Raw genomic sequence first — 24,527 nt, 5'->3', positions numbered from 1 at the left:
GTTACCACTGCAGTTCATAGCTGCAATGCTATGAAACACAAGAGCAAATACAGTACAATTATTTTCCAGTCCTAGCAGAACATGTGAGAAAAAAAATGGATACAGAAATTTTGGACGTGGAAAGTTTGCAGTAAAATTTCCCACTTTTGAATGCAACACTATGTAGGGATTTATTCCTCAGGTGTACGAGTGTGTTACCTATAATGCCCTGGTTTGTGTTTGGATCTTGGTATTTTGTGGTGAGCTCCTGTTGTTTATTCTCAAGAATTGACAAACTATGCTACAGTAAGAACTGCATTCAGCTTTATGCAGGTGTAGTTTAACAGTCGCTGTGTTATGTGAATTGTCTTTATTTCTAATTATATTGCAATCTACCAAGAATTCCCAGATCATCTGCAAAGTTTATCACAGATGACAATATTTGTAGTCTCAGAAGAAATATGGCTAATGAAGGCAAGATATGTGTTTGATAAAGAAGAATAATTTTCTGACAATCTAATGGTAATTAGAAGCCAAAGGGTATTTTGATTCTGAGATAATTGCTGCAAGATGGGTAACAAAAAAATGTTAGGGCATTTACTCAGTTTGCCAAAGATTTAAAATTTGCTGTTGCAGTCATTAGAGAAAATCGGTGGGCATTTGTTCATTTTGCAGAATCACATTAGGAAGGACATAGAATTTGTAAATAGAGAAATTCGCTCCATATTTTCAGTTGGAATGCTTATCAACTTTGTAAACCCGGTTACTAGCCCTTTTCATGCTTTCCTGTGGTAACTACATCTCTCTGGATATGTCAAAGACATCTTTATACAATTTCTGCAACCCTTCAAACAGTGTGTAAAGTCCTGCAGCGCTTCCGAAGGAAGGCACTGCAGGTGTCTGTGCACAGATATAAGAGTACTTTGGGCACTGTCTTGTGCACTTGTGCTGCTTCTCAGCCCATAAACACACATGCACAATGTTTGCCATTCTTGTCCCCCCTTCACCAAGCAAAAGCTGACAGGATAAAATGCATTTTCCTTTTGTCCCCTGCCAGCCTTGTTTCTGTTATACCAGGTGTTCCCTAGATGTGCTCTCAGACATATTCTAACAAAGTGTTCTCAGTGTGGGTCCTGTAAAACCTGTACCAGCAATTTTACTGCAGTATTTTCATTACAAAGGACATCCTGTTTCATAATAATATATTGTATTCATTTTGAAGATGTCCTCGCGTCTTACAAGAAGGAATTCTAAAAAGTGGTTGATGCTGTTAGTTGATACTTTGTTTTCTTTGTAAAGTCAGCATGGTATAAAAAATTCAGTGTAAAAAAATGATTTTAAAAGATAGATGGTGCCTTGATGGTACCTTGTTATTTAGTTAATGTATGCTTTCTGTGGTATGGTAGCTGCAGTATATGCTATTTATGTCCTGGAAAATATTCAAAAATAATTGCTGACAAAAGCCACTTCACAGGTTGACTCAGAGGTACATCTTGTAATCTGAATGCTAATATTCTGGATAGCTAGACAGAGAAAACTATTGATGTAGTTTGAAGATCATATTAGAGACTAGTCAGGATTTAGTTAGAAAGTGGGGATGGAGAAGGACTGAGATAGTTGGGTTCTCCAAGTTTCACTTAAATGTTATGCTTATTGGGTGTGTAACACGTACAATATATAATATTTTCGAAAGGTTAAGATTTTTTTGCTAGTCAGTGGGAAATATTGCCTTTTATATCTAAAGAATTTATGTTTTCTCCAGAAATAATTTAGAATCACCTTAATTTTACTCTAGAATTCAGGAAGCCCCTGGTTTTACTGTGCGAATCTTGACTGTCATCTGCTTTATTTCCCCCCTTAAGCTTACTTATGAAAGTAAGTGTTATGAAGAAGCACTGATAAAAATCAGAGGCCTGATTCTTCCCTCCCTTACATATGGTCTGTTCCATGTGATCCATGCAGCGGGAGTAGGAGCAGTGTCCACTGAGATCAAACAGTTCTTCCAGTTCAAATTATTGTGTTGATCTTGACTTTCAGTGTTGGCGGACCCAATCAGTACCTCTGTATTTCCAAAAAAGTTCATCTTATTGCAGTTGCAACTGTTTTGGGAAGAGAGAAGTGTTAAGATTATTGTCAAGTGAAACAATATGTTGTATTTTCTTAATATTGGAAAATACCATCACAGTTTTTACAACCAGGAGTTGTGCATTTTTATTCTTCCCACATCCACCTGCAAACATACTGTTATTGTGGCCTGATTTATCATCATAAACTATTGTATCATACATAAAGAAAAAAACTGTTCTTACTTCTTTGGGTGTGTAGTCAGATAACTCAGGCTGTAGACCGGAAAGTATTTTTTCCATCAGTTTCATTGGCCAGACTAGCAAACTCCATGGGTGTTAATATCAGCTGCCTTGGAATTGCTTTTCATGTGATTAGGCTACTAATTAACTGTCTCAATTGTTCTCTCCCTCCTGATATTTTCTTTTATTCACTTTGACTCAGAGGAGTCTGCATTCAGTGTATGTTTGTTTTTGTGTTTTGTCTAAAATCCCTGATGATGGTCGAGAGTTTCCCTCTGTTGACACATTTTTCTGTTAACTGCATGCATCAGAATTTTTCTTTTAAGAACAGCTGGGACTTTGCAAAGGGTAAAAAGAGTATGTGGTCAGGGTGCATATATATATATATATATATATATGTATATATGTGTGTGTGTGTTTGTGTGTGTGTGTGCGTATTTGTTTAAAGTGTGCTAAGGGTTTTACAGTCTGAAAATGAATGTGCATAGTTACTTCAAAACCACCAAAAAACATAATAAATGTTTTCTATTTTACTTCCCAGTTAGTAACATTATAATTAAATTATTGTGTAAAGTCAGTTAAATAACAGCAGGAGTTTCTGTATTAAGGCCCACTTTTCAAGGAAACCAATGACAAGGAAGTGTGAAACACACTAATAGATTATATGCTATAGCAATATATTGCCTTTTTATTGCTTTTCCACAGGCAGCAGATTCATGTGCAGTTATTACTACCTATATTATCTGCTAGTTTTCTATCAAGAAAGATTCAGTCTATTGAATCATTAATCTAATATTTATCATTCTTATTGAAAATCCACTAGTGTTAGCACTGTATAAAATATTGACTTAAATCTACTGGTTTTGCTAAAGATTAAAAACATATTAACCTGAAAAGCATGGTATTTCTTAGGACATTTTCAAACTACTCATTGTAGAAGTTTGAAATGACAATTTTTCTATGTTGTCTGAGGAATGATTTTATTCTTAAATCTTTGACATATAGTAAGTGACCAGTACCCTGCTGATTTGGCGATGCTGAATGTTCATCCAACACACATTTGAAATTTTGATGTGTATTGCATTAGTTAGTGAATATCAAGAATAACATTTTTGCTCATACATAGAGTGTAAAATGGGATCTTTTGTAGCAGCACACGGCCTGTTTAGAATGATATAACAGGCGCTGAATGTTCACATATCAAACAAAATGCCATCTTTCTGTAGAAAAGAGGTGTCAAAAAGTTTCTTTGTACCTTTAACGCATGTGATTATGTAGTACAAAATGCAGAGTTTGTAAAATTTCTTGAATATACAGGCAAAAAATGAATAATTCAAAACAACTCATAAGTTCTACATTCTATTGTATCTTTTATAACGCAGGCAGAAGATAGCATTGTGTTCCCAGTAGAGCTGAATTTGCACAAGTTACACCTCGGAAAATGCCAGATGGTCTATGGTCTACTTTTGAGAGCTGTCACATATGTAAAGATTTGAAAAAAGAAAGACAGCTGAATGAGAGCAGTGGATCATTAAAGAGAGAGTGAGAGTCCCTGGGTATCACTGTGTTTTAAGAAGCATTGTGTCGTTCTCCATATTACACCTTTTTTTTTCTTTTTTTTTTTTTAAGATATACACAACCTTTAAAAAATAAGGTAAAAACATTTCTGTTCTAAACTGAGTGGTTGTGGTTTAATCTCGGAACTGTCAATTGCTTTTGTTCTTTATGCTAGAATGCGGTCATATGGTTCCTAATTGGTTTCAAGTGTGTTTTAACCATAAGATTCAAGTCTCCCTAGTGCAAAATTATCAATAAAGTTAAAATAAATTTAAATTGAGATAACTAATCCATTTGGGGTTTTTATTCCATTTTGATTTGACCTGCATATCACACGTGAATACTGTAAAGCCAGTCAGCTAAAAAGTTCAATGTTAATGGTAAAAGACTCCATTAAGAGTGTTTGGGAACAGGATTACTTAATAAAAATTAAAATTCAAAAACCATAGAAAAGTCCCTAAACCCTTAGTAAAAATAATAATAAAAGCAAAAGCCTATAACTATTTAGATTTCCAAGGCTTTCCATTTACCCACAGTTTGACAGAAACACACCTAATTTTGAAGATTGAATTTTGGATATTTTGTCAAGTGACTGCATTGTAGCAAAGCTCAAAAAATATACAAACAATTTAAATTCCCACCACCAATTTAACTGGCTTAGAAAAGGTCATAGTTTATAAAACTGACATCCAGACAGAGAATTTTTAGAAAGGTCTATTGCTTATGTTTATTGAGGAAGATTAACTGTCCCCAGAAATTCTGGTTCATTGGTACAACTGCACTGCTCCACACCAAGGAATCATGGGCAATGCAGGGTGAGGAAACATTATAAGAAACATGAAAAACACTGCTTCTTAATTATAAAATTTGCATTTAGGTGGGATAATGAAGATAAAACTATTGGGTGCTGTGAACATAAACACTGAATTTTAGAGAGTAAATTTTAATTTCTGATATTGGCAAAGATTTTTGACTGTGATTAGGTCTACATTGACTCTTTTTAAATGGAAGGAATAACATGATTTTTAACAAAATTGATTTTGCACATATATGCAAAGAGAATCTACATGAAGGGTTCCTGGTAGTATACTTTTAATAATTCTTATTCAAATAGGAGAAAATTCCCTAAAAATTTGGTTTGGGTCCTTTATGAGAGCTTGTATATATTTATGAAATATATAGTGATGCCTTAAGTTTTAGCTTTTATATTTTCCAGATTCTGTACTGCAACAGTATATAACTTCATATATAGTGTTAGCAAGTTCTCCTCACAGCTTAGTTAGACAAATCAATCCCTTTCCAGCCCTAGAACCAAGGACACCTTTGCAGCTTCAGGCCCAAAAAGTTTAAACAACAGCAAATTGAGGAGAGCAATCTGGAAGGATGGGATTTCATAACCTGAAGCTGTAATTGGACAATTAACCCAAATTTTTAAATGGAGCAAAACTTATAAAAGTGTGAAAACTCTCGACCGGTCATCCATCTTGCATCCATCTTGAGTATAGTCTGGGCCAGGCCCTTGTAGTGCCCAAGGTGTACCATTTGAAGGCCCTTTAATAAGTACCTACTTTATTCCTTTAGCACTGCCTAGCCTCTGTTCTAGGTAGCCTCTCAAGGCATCAATAGCACAAATTGAATTCCAAAGTGAAGAAAGTGCCTTGCTTATGTTCCTATTCATAGATTTTACAAATACTAATGCAAAATGGAAGGAGAAGCAGTTTCAGCATTGTCAGTAAAAAAGCCTTTGGGCAGCAGTTAGTTCTTCAGGTCTCAGATAGTGTGCTCCTGTTTTATTGGCTTGGAGTTTTCTGAGCGGTTACTAGTGGTAATGGAAGGGAATGATCTTTGATCTTTGTATTCCCTGTAACATCTTTGGGGAGTCTAAAACATGAATGTTTCTCCCAGCCCTCCCTTTCTTTCCTGCAACAGAAAATTATCACTTTGGTCAAGAAGGTTTAGGCCGGGTTATTCTGACCTAGATAAATGTGGGCAGACAAGGCTATCTTCTGAAAATGTTAGCTGCAGTGACTAAAATATCAAGTGGCATGAAAAGCGTGAACCAGTTCATATTTAAACTGTTATGAAAAAGAATCCTTTGTTGCCTGTGAGCATAACCAGAACATAAAGATTTATGTGAAGTTTAATCTGGAAAAGTTTATGATAGTGGACAAAGCAATTTGATAATGGTGTTAGTATATTGGTTAAAAGGAAAGCATTGAGGGTTTGTTAGGTAAATTTAGAACTGCGTCCTTTTAGAGACCATGTTGGTCTGTTTGTCCTAGTAGTATTTGTTGGAAAATTTGTTACCTTGTACCTGAAGTGATCAGTGGAGTTGTTTCTTTTAGAATAAGCTACCTATAATTATCTATATGTATTTTTTAACTTAATACTGTGAAATCATCAGAAAATTGATTTGAATCGTCTGAAAAGAGAATGGACTGCAGCACTGTTTTTCCTTACTGCTGGCACAAATTTCTTGTCTGTTGGGTATCTGAGAGAATCTGGACCTTTTCTTTGACATAACATTTTTAAATAGGTGAAGATTGGACTGTCTGAAAACCTTTATGCTCTTTATGTCCGAGCATGATGCAGTAGTATTTTGATTAAGAGAGCTGATTGGGCTGATGCTTTTTGATTATGAAATCTTGTTGTGTTACTGTGTTTACAGTTTGATTAGTTTTCCCCCATGAAATCTGCATAATTTTTTTTCTAAATAATAATAGTTGTTAAATTGAAACCATTTTTTTTTATTACACAGCTTTACATTAAAAAAAACCATGCACATTTTCTTTAGTTACAGACTAAAGAATACATAGGAAATCTCTTTTCCATGTTGTTATAAATATGCTCCTTTATGATAGCTCAACACAGAATGGCCAGGTTTCATGCTTACTCCTTAGGATGAGTTTATAACGTTCTCTCAAAGTCTTAGCCAGGTCACTGCAGATTTTGCCTTGACCAGGGTTGGTTTTTTCCCTTTGACCATTTTAGTGTTTCCATTAAACCCCTAACTGGGCCATTACAGCCATTTCTAAAATTGATTCTGGGCTGAAGAATATAGAGGTGGGGACTCTGGCTTGCCACAGTTCTGTGGTGTTTGAATGCAAGTTCCTTCTGGTTACTTCTTCCACAAAACTGGATTTTGGTTGGTTTTGTACTTCTCAGTAATCCACAATCTTTATGAATTTAAGCTCAAACTTGTTAGTTACCTGGGTATTTGTGTTCCTCTGTAATATACTGGTCTGTGATGGCTGAGTGTCAGGGGACCCCTACCACATCACTCAGGTTATTTTCTGGAGACTGGCAGGTTGGCCAGCCTTCCTCTTAGCCCATCACTGTGGTCTGTATGTTTACTCCTACACTTTTTTCTCATTTGGTTGTATTTCATACATTATTCATTTGATTCCCTCAATACAAGTTTATCTCAGTTTTGCTATATTTGTGCCAGTCTTGACTTCTTTCCTTTCTTCAAATGGCTGGCATTTTTCTCTATGTGTAGTTCACAGAGCCTTGCAAGCCTTTCCTTACACTGTCAAATGGGGAATCTAGGCCTCATGCAGATGTGAGGTGCTTTTTGAATACCTAATAATTATTTTTAATCTGGAGATATTTTTTGCTTTATTGTCTTGATGGAGGAATGTTAACTTATCAGTCTGTTTTTAGATTAATAAGAGCAAGGAAAGTTGCATTCCCAATCTAGCCTAAAGTGTTCAGTTATCAATTTACAATTTAAATTAACCCTTTCTTTCTTGTACTTTAAGCACAACCTCAACGTTTGCCTCAGCCAAATACTTCAGCATTGGAAAGGAGTGAGGAAGAAAGTGGCAAAATCCAAAATGGCCATGTGGGTCTGAGTAATGGAATTCACAGCGGGGTCAAGCATATGCCTGCAGACAACAGAAAGCTTTCATCTCCTGTTTCAGAAAAAATGCACAGAAAAATTCAGTCCACCTTGTCTGTCAACAGCAACAGCAGCAAGAAGAGTAAAATAAGCTCTGTGTTTTCTCAAAAGCCAGGTACTTCACCAGAAGGTAAGCTGATACTATTTTTAAAAAAGCCAAACTGAATAAAGACAAACCAAACCTCAGTAAAGAATTATAAAATCAACTGAAAGTAATTGAAGAATGTGACTCATGCTCCAGAAGCAAATAGAAGTTATTAAGATAAAAGACAAACTTCTTTCCCAAAGGAAAATATTAAGTATTTGAAGGAAGGGGTAGGAATGGGAGAGTTCTTGCTTTCAAATGTTTGGTCAACATGATCTGATAATGTTTTAGTCTCTGTACTAAGTATCCTGAACTGAGAGAAACTCCTATCAGCATTGTCACACATGCACCAGAAGAAAAAACATTAAAAGTACTACTAGTTCAAAGCATAGTAAATATTTAAATCCAGTAATGGCAAGCTCCGGGAGGGTAGACTTTGCTTCTGAAATGTTCTGTTAGCTGATATCCTGGCTAGCTGTGAGGTCTGAACACTAGATAATAAAACAATGACCTGTGCTTCAGTGTTCAGTGTGCCTTATGCTATATTTGGGATGCAGATAATGTGCACGTAAAATCTTCTTACTCCTCATAGCTTAAATAAGCAAAAGTGAATAATTTCTCTTATGTTTTAGCAGTGGCTCTGTGCTCTTACTGCTTGCATTTACATTCATGGTTCCAGAGTTCCTGAGCTTCTCAATCCTTCCCATTAGCACTAATGTACTCAATGGACTTTGCTACTGCCCTTAACTAGAAGAGTGTAGAAGTTGTATTGGTTTGAGGCAGGCATAGATGTGACTGGTTAAAAAAAAAAACATCTCTCTGGGGGGGAAGGGGGGGGGGAACAGACACAGATTCTTAGAGAAATGAGAGACAGTAGTGTTCAGTGAAATGGGGAGGATTCTCAGCCTAGATGAAAGGATGAAGGATGAGAAGAACCACAAGTAGCGGCCTGAACGAAGCCTACTGATGTCTGTGGAACGACTCCTTTTGGCTTCAACTACTACAGTCAAACTTACTAAGTGAATCTGTGCAGTAACATAAAGAACAGCTTCAGTCAGAGCCTTCCATGGGCTGGTCCCCCTTGCTATTGTTTATTTTCATGTTTATCTTCAAGAATTTACTGTTACTTTTCTGTTGCACTTTTAGTCCTCTAACATTTCTTTCCAAAATCACAACTTCAAACTTTCTGTATTCTCTTTTCTGTTACGTGAAATATCCTTATATGGTTCTCCTTAGTGCACTTTGAAAAGACTGTATCTTAAGAATCCTAGATCTGTTCATGTGACTGAAACAAAGTGCAGGCCTCTGAAATTTAAGAAATTCAACCTCTGAAAAAAAACAAGCTGTTGTTTCAGAGGCAGTGCCTGCTCTGTTCATTCCCCTATACAATTAATTATGGAAAACATTTCCTTTTTTCTTCTAAAATTATCCTGTAATAAAAACAGTTGTTGGGGGTTGCTTTTTCTGTTTAATAATGGAATATAATTATGTCAAATTGCTAAGTGATTTAGGAGAAAATTAATGATGTCTTCAGATTTAGCTTTAAATTCTAATGTCTGATTTTAATATCTAACACAGTTGGGCTAGTTGCCTGAAACTGCCATCATACAATAATTTTATATACAGAAGAAATATCATTATCCTTAAAGGCATGTCTAATTAAAATATAGATAATTAAATAGTGTTGTCACATTGTATAACTTGCCTTCTTTCAAAGCACAGAAATACAGGATAGTCCTGTTGTCACACACAGTTTCACAAGTCATCAAATAGCTAAATATAGTCAACACTGAACATCTGGTATTGTAATGTTCTCATTTTGAATGTGAGAACTCAGATATATGCTCTGAGTAGCTTCCCCCATTCTGCAAATGTCTACAGCTCCAAGCTTTCTGTTACTCAATCCAAGCAAAGCACAGGTTTTATCATGCAATGATTAAAGTATGTCTGGTGTATTGGAATATTCCCATAAACAAATACTTGTTTTTAAAAGTGATATTCTGGTTTTGAAATTTATTTTGCTTTACAGTTCTCTGACAGACGTGTTTTGTATTTGTGTAAACACATCTGCTTGCAGACATGTACAAGCCTTCTGACAATTTCTTCAGCTTTGCAGTAAGGTACCCTATGGGGCTACATGTCAGAACTATAAACTATAAGTAGTATTCTTATCAAACTGCTGCCTTTCAGGAGGTATCAATATATACTTTATTTGTTCTATCGTCCCATTTTTTTAGAAGATGCATAATCAGAAAGTCTGGCAGCAGTAATTTGAAATATCTAAATTAAAGCAAAGAAGAGCTCACTATTTGAGGGAAAAATGACTTATTGATAGCTAAAAATAATTATGTTATTACTACAAATCATGTTAACCCCTTATGACTACTTCTGGAAGACCGCATTACAAAAACCTGATATAATTAGCCCAGTTACTTGTTTAAAGGACTTGTAATTGCATTTAAATCAGACATATTTGTATATATATGCATACATATGCTTGATAAATGCATCTAATTATACTAAACCAGAAGAGTTTTCCGTGACTGATGATGGCATAGACATTCCTTCAAAATGGTATGTGCAATTTAATTTTAACCTAAATTCTGCAGCTAGTCTTTGTGTAATGAACATTTTTGTGCAAAGAGGCTTTTTTATGAGCAGTTGCCTCTTCTGATTCAATGGCATTTCTGTAGAAGCTATTGACACAACTTACAGGAAGATGGAAAAGATACAAAGCTATTGAAAATTATTTGGGACATTGCTTAACCACTTGGCTTTGCTTAACTTGTACCATGTTAACCTCATAAGCCAGTGGTTACTGCTGAAGAGGTGCTGGGTTTGAATTTACTTGAAGGTGTGTATTTGTATTCAGGCACATATATATCTAGGGTAATAATGTAACTTCTAGGCAGTTTTTAAAATGGTCTGATGCACAAAGAGACAAACTGTATTTATTTTGTTCCGTGAGTAATAAATCACCTGAATTAACTCACCTGCTTAGTTTATAGCATCCAGAAAGATTTAATAGAAAGGAATAAGGTAAACTTTTACACTTTCAGATATTTCATTTCACTTTAATTTTGCTATTCCTTATGTAGTACTTTGGATTGTATAATCTAATTTCTAGCCTTGTTTGTCTTTTAAATCTGAAAATACACACCTTGTATTTTTGCTTCATCTGCCTTGTCTTCCTCCTTGAGTTTTTTGGTCTGGTCAGTCAGGAGACTAAGTGAATTAAGTGAAGGAAAGTGGCCGGAGAAAGGGAGAAGAGAAGAGAAGAGAAGAGAAGAGAAGAGAAGAGAAGAGAAGAGAAGAGAAGAGAAGAGAAGAGAAGAGAAGAGAAGAGAAGAGAAGAGAAGAGAAGAGAAGAGAAGAGAAGAGAAGAGAAGAGAAGAGAGAAAAGAGAAGAGAAAAGAGAAGAGAAAAGAGAAGAGAAAAGAGAAGAGAAAAGAGAAGAGAAAAGAGAAGAGAAAAGAGAAGAGAGAAGAGAAGAGAGAAGAGAAGAGAGAAGAGAAGAGAGAAGAGAAGAGAGAAGAGAAGAGAGAAGAGAAGAGAGAAGAGAAGAGAGAAGAGAAGAGAAGAGAAGAGAAGAGAAGAGAAGAGAAGAGAAGAGAAGAGAAGAGAAGAGAAGAGAAGAGAAGAGAAGAGAAGAGAAGAGAAGAGAAGAGAAGAGAAGAGAAGAGAAGTTCTGGCTGTCAAGCTGAGTTTAAACTCTAGGAAAGAAAATATCTTTTCATTTCTTTCTTATTCCCTCCCAAAACCTGCATGCTTCTTGATTCTTCTTAAAAGACAAGATGTGAATATTTCTGGGACACCACACCTGGTTGCAATGCAAAGTTTGTCCATGTCTGGTACTTTGCTCTAGAATATTGTATCTGTTGACAGAATAGAAAGCCTGGAAGGGCTAGAAGAAGGATATAATCAAGAAACATGTGGGGCTTTCCCCCCTCTTACACAGGAACTTATTTGAGCTCATGCTTGTTTGAAATGCAGCATGCTGCTTCAAATACTGCAGATTTGAGTATATATACTAGAAAGCTAAATGAAGTTCAATATTACTTCACCCTGGGTAGCACATCTTCCCTTGAAAATTGGTACTGCTTCTGTTGGTCTCCAAAGTACTAGGCAGTCCTGGCACAAGCTATGAAACCTCCCAGTCTGCCACCCCTCAAAAATTCACCCACCACAGTTAAGAACTCTTTTATTAATTGTTCCAGATGGAAACGCCACTTGCACTGTGGGTCACATCTTGTGAGCTTTTGGAGCTGTATTTGTGTAGGAAATGCTTCAAAATGTAACAGACATTTTGGTAGCAGTAATATAAAAGCTTTAAAGACTCCTTTTTAAAATGAGTCTGTAGTATATGTGGTCATGTCAGCATTCCAGAATATGCTGGTTAGAAACACTTTCATATCCAGTGAGACTTAGGAGGGAGGGGGTGAGTGCACTCACCAGTTCTGCTTTTCCTCCACATCTATTATTAATCCATATTGTCCCTGAAGAAATCTTACTCAGCTCCATAACTTACACTCAAAAAACCAAAGGAATTATGAAATAGTTGGAGTGTCACTCTTGAAAAGCAGTTTTTAAACACTGTTTCAGTTCTAAAGATTTTTCAAAGGGGCTGGATAGGTTTCAGTGAATATTTGGAATAAAAAAAATTAGCTCCAAGGAATTTTTATAATATTTTGAATTATTGATGCCAGAGGTGTCAGAGTACTTCCAAAATTCTGGTTGGTAGGCCACTAGCAAAGACAATTATTACTGTTTTGCAACTGTTTGTTATGAGCAGTGGAGAAAAACACATTGAAAACATGAAAAAACAATTGTAAATGACTACAAAGGAAGGCAGTCTAGCTGCTGTTTTCAGATGCAGAGCATCCAGAGCTCTAATGCAGATCCAGATGCAGACCTGTCCAGAGAAACTTAGAGAGGAGGTTAAAGGAGACAGCAGTGAGGCAGCAGAACAGTAGATCTAGATGTCAGGAAATGAAGACGGATGAGTAAGTCAGTGCATGCATATGTGTGTTAGAGTGGTGGAAGGTAAGTAATAACGGCATGCAGAGTTAGAGGACAAAAAGAAAGAAGTTGGGTGGGGGAAGTATGGAAGAGGAATTCAGTTAAGGGAGTGAGGGGCTTAGGTAGGTGCTTATTATTTTCTAGAAATCAAACCAAATTTTCCTACCAAATCCTTATAAGCTTGGTGTTACACATTTTTTGAATCAAAGCAATCATTTCTGAAAAGTTAAGGATGGAGAGAGGGAATACAAGTTTTAATTCATTATTGACATGAAGTTCTCACTTCTGGTCAAGTTGTTATGATCTCAGAAGTTACTGTGTTTGGCAGGGTAGTTCTCACAACTCCAGTGACTTGATAATTTGAGCTTAATGTGGTACTTCAATCAAAAGGCTTTGAGCATACACAATTGCTGTATTCATTTGGAAACAGTAGATTGTTAAACTATGCTGTACAGATCATGAGCCTGCCTCCTGTATAGACAGTGAGATCTACTCTATTCTTTCCCTCCCAAGCTCTCTAAATCAGAAAGGCTCTAGAAGGCATCTTCTTGGCAATGAGTTTCTTTCAGGAGAGGTCTTTAGGAAGTGTAAAAAGGCTAAGATACAGCACTGAGCTAGATAAGGAAAGCCTGCAGCATGGGGTGGGACTCTGGGGAAGGACAGTCAGTGCAGACTTGCTACCACATTCAAGTTGCCATTCATATTTTCCCAGAAGCAAAGCTTGAACATTCCTCAGCTTTCTAGACTGTGCTTCTTGTGGTGCTGAGCTTAGAGTTGCAATGAACTATTTCAACCAAAGTGTGGATGTATTTTTAAGTCCAGTGTTTAAAATTCAACATTTCAGGGTGCATTTGAATGAGACATCCCTTTCCCCCTCCCCCTTCTTTTTAGTATAATGCAACTTCATCTGTTCTAGATTTTGAATCAAAGCATGGTGGACACTATTTGACTCATGCTGCTGACTACATTAATTTATTAGAATATCCCAAGTGATACTGATGGCTTAACTGAAGACAAAGCAAGTCCAACAAATATGCATTGTGTTAAGCCAGGGTCTTAAGAACCACTAGGTGCATATGCATGGAAAGTAATGAGTAGTTTTCTTAGCATGCTAGCAGACTTTTATTTGAAGTATGAGTGTTTTACTTTGGTTTATATACCTTTATATAGGAAAAATGGTTTCCAGGAGACTTTCCTTTAGCGTGCATGATTTGCAATAGAATTGTGTCGGGTCTTTTTACTATTGAGGGACACCAGAGCAGCAGTAAGTTTTCTTTTATATACCGTTCAGTCATTTCATTGATATTGTTTACTGAAATTCAGTAAGTGTGCATCAATAGACTGTCATTGCAGAAATATCTATTAGCCACTTCTCAACCTGCCTTTTTGTTTTTTTGAACATACATACATACACTTCTGAAATCCATCCCGTAGCATTAAGTATTATTTAGGCAGCTACTTGTTAGTATCCTGCAATCTCTTTACTTTAGCCGAAATTTTATTTGGTATGTTTTAGAAATTGGTTTGAAGTGGAATTGTGTCTGATCATGAAGTGCTAAACAGGTGTTTTTGTTAGACAAGGTTGTATCAGAACACAGTTGTCAATCAGGCAGTGAGCACATAACATTATCATATGGTCAAATGTGTGTGTTTCAAGACTGCATTTTGAAGAGTGATGTGTTTTCAATATGGTTTATATTGTTTTTTTGCACAGAAGTCTTGAACGGTAATTTACATATTTTTTGACGAGACTGAATGGAAAACAGGGCCTGTACAGAAAAAGGGTCTTCCAACAGCATCTCTTTTATAAGGACATAGTCTAGCTAGGACCTAACTTATCTCAGTATTTGCAGTGGTGAGCAGTGGCAATGAAGGCTTCATATTCTAAGGAAGTCTTAAGTATTGGAAATTAGCAGATTTCTTAGTATATCTGTATGCTTGAAATGGATCATTTTACTCCTGAGGTTATATCTGTATTGAGAACTTAGAATATAAGCTTTGATGAAAGTTTCCATGTGTTCAGTGTGATTTGCTTGTTCAGGCAACATTTTAATTTTCTTGTTCAATTGAGATAATAGTTTTTTACTTTAAATGGTGAAATATCGCATCTACTAGGCTTTGTAACTATGTTTTCCCCTGTCTAAATAAATGTCACTTTTATCTAGAAATAACCATACTCCATACAACAACATGTCAGTTCATGCTTTCTACCTTTTCTTATTTTCCTGTGAAGATTTTCCTGGGTGCAGTGATTTTTCTCAAAAGAAAGGCGGTGGGTGGCAGAGGCTGCCCGCGAGCCCCGGCGCAGGAGCGGTGGGAGGTGTGACGGTGTGTGTGCTACTGGTGTGCGTGCCGCTGCTCGGGAGTTTTGTTCCTCTCCTGTGTAGCCCTTTAGGAGCCTTGTGCTGGGGTGGTTTCTGGCTGGTTCTGTGCTGCTCTGGCTGTGGGCTCTCAGCCGCTGGCGCTGCGCGTTCATCCCAGCCGCTGCCAGCCCGCGCTGCCGGACTGCGGGACGCCTGTAGCACCTGCTGGGGCTTCTGTTCAGGGCTCTGCGGGGCCCCGCAGTAAACCCCTGCTGAAGACTTCAGCTGTCACTTTGATTGTGGGTTTGCCCTTTTTGATTCTCTCCGTGAGACAGCACAGTGCCTGGAGATTTGTTTTGAGTTGTCTGAACTTGGTGAATATAGTTAGTAAAAAGCTGACCAAGGTCACCATCCTGTAAGTGAGCTTATTTACCACTGTAGACATGAAAAACTTTTATCATGTGTGACCTGCCTGCTTGGCATGAAAGCTTTTTGAGTCAGTTTGTGACAGGTTAGTGTCAAACATTACAAAAGCAGCACATTGCAGCCTACACAAGCATTTCTCTGTGCATTTTTCAGTTCACCTTCTGCATTTCCTGTACAGTTTTGATGGTTGATAGTTCTCTTAAAAATCTGATTTTTAAGTAGAGCTGCATCTTTTCATAAAAATTAAGAGGAAATTACGCAAGGGATATTGAAATAAAATAAACGTATATTTCAGTATTTGAAAGAAATTGGGTACTATGGTAATATCTGTACGCAACTGTTTTAGAAGTAAAAAGTGGCGTGCACCTGCAAATATTTAAAGACATGGACAAATATTACAACAGTTTTATTGTTGATATTGTTTCTTTTTCTTAAATTAGCATAGCTGTTATAACTGGGGTAAGTTAGAAGTGGAGCCTTCTGGACTTTTATAACAGTGTGTAAACAGTTTGAAAGGGTCTTAGACCTATTTCTCATCTGGATCTTGTCTGTAGTAACATTTAAAACCCAGTTAAAGTAGATATTACATGTACTGTGCCCTCTCTGGTTAAATCAGCACGTGGTTGGGTATGTGTGTATGATATAAAGCAGCAAAAACTTGAACATGTTGGTGGGGTTCTATTGGCCTTGGCATGGTTTAACAGTATTGATGAAGTTCCCTAACAAAACTGTGCCTTTTGGGGATGTGCCAAAGGATTAAGGAAATACCTTCACTTACATTAGTTTTAAAAAATGTCAGATGGGATGATGCTTTTAACTTCAAGTCTAACTTTCATCCCAGACAAAATGAAAGAATAATTGAAGATTAGCTTGATTGTCTGAAAGCTCACCTCTTCCCCAAAAACATGAGTTGGTCTAATAAAATGTACTAGCACTGCCTACAGATCAGGACTTGTAGTTTATGCCATTTAGTATAGCTTATGCAAGCTTGGATCTAGTCAACAAATGTGTTACAGTGTTTTGATGAAATCAGAAGCATTTGGTAAAAGAACTGAGGTAGATGTACTGGTTTGGATTTTTATATTTTTTTAAGTATGCCTCCAGACAGTGCTCACCCCACATCCTCACTTTTATATAGTGACAGTCTCTAGTGCAGCATTTCTCAATCAAAGTGTCATATAAGAATTGAAAAACAATGGAAATTTGAGAGTGGTGTGGTGTAGTGTAGAAGTCCTAAGAAAAATTTGTCTTTCTTAATGATTTACCTGATTTGTAATGAGTCTTAAATACTTCCACAGAGAGGGAAATTGGTTTAAAGAAAAGTTAAACCTCAAGAAACTTCAGAGTTAACTTACTATCAACAGCAGTGCGTCAAGGCCAATGGAGTTCTGTCCACAGTAAAGATGTGCCCCTAATTCTTGATTTTATTATTGTATCTAATGGGAGAAGAAGAATGAGACCCTCTAATTATCAAACAAACAAAAAAGAGCTTAAAGAAATAGATCATTTTAAGCTGATGCAAGTGTCATTACCAGTATTACTTTATAATTTCCTTATTAGAAAATACTAGAATATACTTAAATTTTCCAGAAAACACATTGTCAGACATTAAAATCACCAAGTTTACAGATACATATAAAATATGCTTAGTTCTAGTTGGATTAAATTGTTCCACTTCTCAATCACCTGGGAAAAAAATCTGATTTTGATGTGGTAAGGTTAAAGAGTGGAAGTTAAATATAGTCCTTATTCTTAATGTACTAAAAAGTTTTGAAATTTTGAATAATATGTAATTTAAAATAGTCTCCTTGGTCTTATAAGCAGGAAAATATTACTGGAGTGCCTTGTGCAAGCAATTAAACATATTGTAGTGGTCTCCAACATGGTAATGAAAAACCTCTGGTCAACTCTTTTGAAGTGAGTTTTGTGTAGCACCTTCATGGCTTCATTCCACTGATCATAATGGCAGTCAGTTTTAGCTGTAAAATGTTTTCTGTGGAACTGACAGGGTGCTGTAGGAATATAGATACTAGAGAAGGATGATTTTTGTGTGGCATTTAGGTTTGTTATTACTACAAAAATACAGTTTAACTGTATCTTTTCCTATAATTGCATCTATAGATAAGAAGCCAAGAAATAGGGGTCATACATGGAAGAATTTATTCTTCCACCCATTTTATCCAACGGTATTGCAGCCCTTTAGAGTCATGATTCTGAATTCAGCAAGTTAGATAGGACTAGGTGACAGCATGCTTTGTCATGTGTTAAATAATTGCTACCTGGATAGTTATTAAAAGTCAATAACATGAAGAACATAAAAGCATGATTATTTCAGGTTTGTCCTTGAAATGTGGATCAAAGTTTATGTTCATTGTACAAATGAGTCATTGCAAGAATGAAGAGAGGACTAAAGGGTATCTCTACTTTCTATTAATTGTTTGTGGAGGTTAGGTAAAATTGCTATATAAAGAGTTTTTGAATCAAATATTAGGTTTGCCAGCTGGGGAGAAAGAAATAAAAATAAAGAGTAGGTGAATAAATCCTTTTAGTGTTTCAGTCAGTGAAGAAGAAACGGAAAAAAAAGACCCTCTACAGAGTTTCCGTAGTAATACTAAGGGCCAAAATTTCTTACTGTGTCTTGGACTGTTTTTCATCGGTTTTACCTTTGAAATACCTTTATTTAAATCACCATGGCCTCTTCTTGTAAGTCTTTATTTGGTGTGGTTTTTTTTAGATTAGGAGGAAAAAGTTATTTTGTGGGTCCAGAAAATCCTTTCTGAATACAGTCTCTTTTTTTTTAACCTATGAAGTCTGTTCCTTGCCCATCAATAGAGACGTATGATAGTGTTGGTAAATGTATATTTCTCTCCCTGCAATTTTACATATCCCCATGAAGCAGGAAAGATTTTTTGAGAATCTTATTTACAATATATATACACACAACATTTCATTATGGTGTACAAAAAAAAGAAAAAAATAAATTGCAGAACAGCATTTTTTGTCACATTAGCTTCTTCAAGCTGCCTTTTAAAGATGCAATATACTGAAACCTTAGTTCCTCAAATATGAAGGTTTCTTAGATAGACCTCTTGGCTTCTTTATCTTTTTTCCTTCATATTAAAAGAAAATCTGAAAGGAGATTTTACCTGAGCATATTTAACACCATCTCCATGACAACCAGCTAATTAATTGCTATCAGTCTGTCTATGGTCCTCTTCAGTGACCTGATAGTCTCCAGCTTTTTTTCACATATCTTCTGTGTTTTCTATGAAGGTCATTTATTTAGCAACATTATGTCTTTGGGAATAGAAGCCTTTTACTACAAGAAACAATTTTCTTTAAAGCACATCAAATGTACCTGTGGTTTCCTCTGTTTCTCTTCCTGCACAGTGGTAGGGAGATTTTAAGGTTAGGGTTTTGGGGCTTTTTTCCCTCTTCTTGATTTTTCTGAAATTTCCATTTTTTCCTTTTGGGCATAAAGGTTCTGTAGTGCGTTATGACTGTGGCCACGTTGCAGTACAGGAATGTTCAAGCTAAGTTTGCATCTAAGTAGTGTAGTAAGTAGGAGTGGGCTAAGGGTTCAGGTAGTTCCTCTGCTTTTTGGGACAGATTTGGCTGGTCTGAGTCTCTGTTGCTGTATTGCTGTAAATATTCATGCTTGTTTATGTAAGTCATTGCTGCACTAGCATGCAGTCAGAGTTTCGGCAATGTTAGAAGTATTTGGAATCAATCAACATACTTGTCATGGCTACTGCACAATTTTTTACATCTATAAATTTGGTTAGAAGGCCTGATAATAGTATTACTGTTGCAAGTAATTGTAAATTTTCCCCTATGACAGCAGTCTTCAGCCTGTGAACTCTAAGAACATAACGTGTATAGAACGTAATTTCTGTTAGGTACTCAGACCAGTCATCCATATAGCTCAATTGTCCCGTCATTCCTAACAGACTCTCACAGAGAATACTTGTGATAGACTGTAGGGGCAAGAGATAGGGTGAGGTTGTGCATGATACTTTCCCCAGAACATTGTCCCAATCTTCACCTGTCTGTGGCTAAAGAGTTCAAAGTTTGCAGGCAATAAAAAGAATGACAGCTGAGGCTAGGAAAGAAAAGTATTTCTCCATCCTGAACACATCTTGTATTTTTAAGTTTTTGGTTTGTTTCTGAGTGACTGTTCACTGCCTCTTACAAATTAAATATGTTTATACATATGAATTTATACACGTTATGTAAAATTGAGTATATCCCTCATTCCTGCAGTCTTCTTTTCACTGGCTCATGTTTAGTTCCAATCCTTGTTTTCCTGTCATGTCTCATGGATGTATTATTTTTTGCAGGCAGTTTGTGGGACACCTTAATTATCTATATAGTTTAGTAGTACTTCTAAAAGCTGGATATTTATGTTCAGGTATAGTTAAGAACTCTTGAAGATTGAACCAGTACATTGAAAGAATTACCAGTCGATTTGTGTTGAAAAGCAATAGAAAAATCTGTAATTTTGGCTGAATATTTTATGTATTGTTGAAAGTAAGAAATGCTGTTAAGCTAGTTTTAAAGTGTGCAAAAAACAATAAAGCAGCAGTGTTTAAGCAACTCCTTTATTTTTCTTCACAAGTATCAAGCAAAACAGTTTCAGAAGGGCAAGATGAACTGGGAAGGGCTGGAAATAATTTTAGGTAGTTTCCCTCATTAGTTCTGTTTTTTTTTTTTTTTTAATCAGTTTGTGTAAGAATGTATAACTGAAGATAATAGATATGGGTATTTTGCATAATAAATTACTAAGGAGATTGATCTAAGCACCTCTGAGCAGTTTAGTACTTGGGATTTGTATGAAATGAAGTGGTGGCAGGAAACTTGCATGGAGTTGGGGATGAGTTGAGCTGCAGAAGTGACCATGAAGCTGGGAAGCACTTTTTTTGTGGTAGATTATGTCTACTTTGAACCATTTTCATTCAGCTACTTGTTTGAAATTGCAATGTATCTGGATTTAGAATGACATATTAATGATTTTGTCTTTTCTTCTTTGTCCATTTCTTTTTACTGTTTTGTTTGTTTGTTTTGTTTGTTCCTGACATGCTACTGAACTGTTGATTATGAAGATTGCTGTGTTCACTGTATCCTAGCTTGCTTGTTCTGTGAATTTCTCACCCTCTGCAACATTGTTCTGGGACAAGCATCCTGTGGCATCTGCACGTCGGAAGCCTGCTGCTGCTGCTGCGGGGACGAGGTGGGGGATGACTGTAACTGCCCGTGTGATATGGACTGTGGCATAATGGACGCGTGTTGTGAATCCTCAGATTGCTTGGAGATCTGCATGGAATGCTGTGGGATCTGCTTCCCATCATGAAATATTTAACCCTTTCTATTTTATTCTCTATAAAACTGGAGAGCTTTTCTTTAAATACATTTGAAGAAAGACAAGGTAAGATTTTCACACTTGCACTGTTAATTCCCTTTATATAAATATTTTTTTAAATAGCAATCCTCAAAGCTGTATTCTAACACAAATTGTATAGTTTTGTATGTGAAACTAAAACTACATTCCACCTTCCTTTTGGCTTTGCAAATGGAAGAGTTTCTTGAAAGTGAATTATGGGCCTGATACTGCAGGCCACCTGAAGGCAAAATGGCTATTTGAATTGAGTGATAGGTTTTGGTCAGAGAACAGACTGCAAGGCAAAGCCTTAAGTATTTGCCTTTACCTACTTTATGTTTAAACACTCAAATGCCTTCATGCATAACATGCCTTTACTGGCATTCTGAAAATCAAAATAACTCTATTTCTCTCTCTTTGGGTTGAAAGCAACTTTGCTCTGTTGTTTTAACTGTTTATTGTTTAAACTTAATTCAAAAGCCAACATCAGAAACCTACCATTGCTTTTGCTACAGTGGTCATGTTGGCAATATGTCTTTTGTTTTGAATATCTCATTGATTAGAGACCACTTCCTGGTGGTTTCCATTGCTGAGCTTATCTGACAATCTAAAGTCAAATATAAGTTTTGCCCTGGACTAGAACAGTACCAGGATATCTTTGTCATCAATCAAGACAGAATAGAGAGATTATCATTTTAGTTCAGTGCTATTATTACTTGAAATTATTCATCTTAGAAAAAGACTTTGGAAATCTATGTAGACATTAAATATATCCTTAGTGTAACAAACTAATAGACTTACAATACTTCAAAAATTGGCCATAAGAGGAAAATTATTAGAAGTTAACTCAAGAATCTAAACCAGTACATTAAGTGGCCTGGTCAGTGTTTGTGGCTTTGGAGCCAGTGTCACATAACTTAGTATTTATTTCTTTACAGTGTAAGAAAGATCTACAGAGGGTAGCAGAATTTAAACAGGATAGAAAAAACAAATTTAAACTGACTTGATCAAGGAATTCTGTCATTAAATGCAAAAAATGTTTATTTGCTGATACATTTTAAAAGTTATTTTAAAATAATTGTGTAAAAAAGATAATTTAAAAAAATATATTATATGCTTTAAAAATATGCTTTAAAAGGATTGGTATTTAAAGTGTTTGAAAAATACAGTTAGGAACTGTTGGACCTAACTGTATATTTCCTATTAGGCCATTAAGGCTTTCCAAGAAATATCTCTTTTGTAATTGTAATTGTGGAACACATAAAGAGGTTTATGGCATTGCCAGATTTAGAGAATCAGAGCACCTATTTTCTTTACCATCTGGTAATTTCTCCCCACCATGTCTGTAACTGACAAACTTTCCTGTGTAAACCACCCACACATCTTGATCTCACATACTTAAACTTTCCTATTAACACTCCAGATATTCCATTTGTAGAGTGTAGATTTGTAGAATTCCTAAATTCAGTCCTTGTTACAAGGATCATCAATAGCCAATAACACGTGTGTTGAGTGAATTGGCCATAAATGTCTATTCCTACTATGGTGAATTCAGTTTATACAAATGTGACAAGCTAAAGATCACAGGAGTGTGAAGCTAAGTCGACAAATGGTCTGATATTAACCAAAGCTTCTTCTTGTGAACACTGACTAGTAGTGCCTACTACTGCAAGTTATCACTGAAGCCAAATCCTTAACTATACTCGGGAGCTGGGAAGTGTTGCGTTTTGCCTTAGAGTATGCAATATTGTGGTGTGTTCTTATGCAATGCAGATTCACCCTCAGAGGGTTTCCTAATCTGTTTTTGATAGTTGCTACACGTATTATTCTTATTTTTCCCCCCCATATATTGGGCCAGATTCTGATCTTTATTGTGTAAACTAAGTGCATTTCCATTCATGTTGGAATTTTCTATTGGTTAAATTCCAGTTAGAGAGCACAAAAAATATTATGGTAATAGGCAGGTTAATAAGGAATAATATAGTTAAACTGATAAATTCCCAGTGCTCAGAATCAGGCTCATGGGGCTCAATTATGATTCCTAAAAGGCTGAACCACATTGGGAAGGGGGAAGAGGTGCCTTGGTTGAGTGGCATTGCCTGGAGGCATTTTGTCTTTGTAAGGCATAATGCCTCTGGGGAAACTGGGGGCATCACAGTGAGCATTGGGACTCAATGCACCTTGGAAAAAGTCTAGACAGTACTTTGTCCATTGTAGGTTTCTGGTTGACACCATGGTTGTGGGAACATGTTCTCTGGGGCTAGACAGCACCATGAACTATCTTTCCTCATGTCCTTCTGGTCACAGAGAGGTGAATTATGGCTGTTTCTTGTCTGACTGCTTTCAGGACAGGAAAAGGGACTTCCAGTCTCTTGTCCTGCCCCAATATCCATGCCCTGCTGGAGCAGTTCCAGTTCTGTGCTTGGAAAATGCACATTTGTGTATAGTGCTTTTAATGAATACTAGATCATACTAAATATTACTTTTACCACAGGTTGTTAAAAAAAAAAAAAAATCAACAAATCAGAAATTACCAGTGTAGGGAGTTCTTTTCTGTAAGTTATCTATAGAATTTGCCCTGCACAAGCCCTTGTTTCTACTTACTGGAATTTAGTGGGTTTTTGATTTATTGAAATTATGAAAGCAATAATTATGAGAACTTTGTTCATGCATATGTGTATATACTTTTTCTCACACACATGGACATACACACATAGATATGTATTTTCCCACTTCATTTGTGAAATACTAGGAGGTGCAAATAGTGTTACTAACTTGATAATGATTAGAAGTATCAAAGTATTACAGACAATTGAAAAAATAAAAAATTGTGTATTTTGTTGACATTTAAATGTAATCTGCTACTGTTTGTCATAGAGCTATTAGCACTTTTGAAAAATGTATCTTTGTAACAGAGAATACTAGCATGTAGTTTAAGGAATTCTTTCTATATTTATATCCTTAAATTCTGTTTTGTTTTTTTTTTAATTTTCACTTTATAATCTTATAAGCACCTTGTGTAATAAAAAAAACAGAATTAGAAGTCAAATGTGAAAATAGAATTTAAATAAAATGAAAACGTTAGAACTCAATTGTCTATTTTATGTTCTTGTGAACTTGTACAGTGTTTCAGTTTATAGTTCTGCAAACTGGCCCATTTGAAAAACATGCTGTTTGTATTTTATATCAATTGGATGTGCTACTTGCAAACACTATTTTGAAATAAAGATCTTTATTTTGAAACTTTTGGATATCACCTTCTTCTAGTCTTGCCTTGTTACTCCTCTGAAGAATAATTTAGTCTCTTTTTGTGTTTTTTTTCTTTTGCATTAACCTGTCCTAAAGGTGTTATCCTTTGGGTGACTTGCACAGAGGGTAAAGTCTTACAGGTGAAGCTCAGCCAACTTAGGCACTAGAAGCTATGCTAGCATGAACCTCTAGCAGTAAAAAAGTTTGTCATTAAGAGGGATAATTCATTCCTTGATGAAATTGGATTAATTAGATGAAATTCCAGTAATGATTAAATTTTATCAAAATGAAAGTTATTTTAATACCTCCACAGCAAGTCTTCTAT

At 36.0% G+C, this 24,527-nt stretch overlaps 1 protein-coding gene across 1 annotated transcript in view; it reads left to right on the top strand.

The window, feature by feature from the left end:
• Positions 1–24,204, top strand: part of MDFIC (MyoD family inhibitor domain containing) — a 53,423-nt gene extending 29,219 nt beyond the window's left edge. Inside the window, exons 4-5 of the mRNA XM_062491928.1 lie at positions 7,604–7,873; positions 20,679–24,204. Of these exons, the coding sequence (XP_062347912.1) occupies positions 7,604–7,873; positions 20,679–20,926 (518 nt within the window). The 3' untranslated portion in view covers positions 20,927–24,204. The remainder of the gene's footprint in view (positions 1–7,603; positions 7,874–20,678) is intronic.
• The last annotated feature ends 323 nt before the right edge of the window (positions 24,205–24,527 follow it).

This window comes from Cinclus cinclus, chromosome 4 (genome assembly GCF_963662255.1).
Source record: "Cinclus cinclus chromosome 4, bCinCin1.1, whole genome shotgun sequence".
In the NCBI taxonomy this organism is placed as follows: domain Eukaryota; kingdom Metazoa; phylum Chordata; class Aves; order Passeriformes; family Cinclidae; genus Cinclus; species Cinclus cinclus.
The sequence above is the reverse complement of the archived record's forward strand: the minus strand, read 5'-3'. Positions and strand labels throughout refer to the sequence as shown.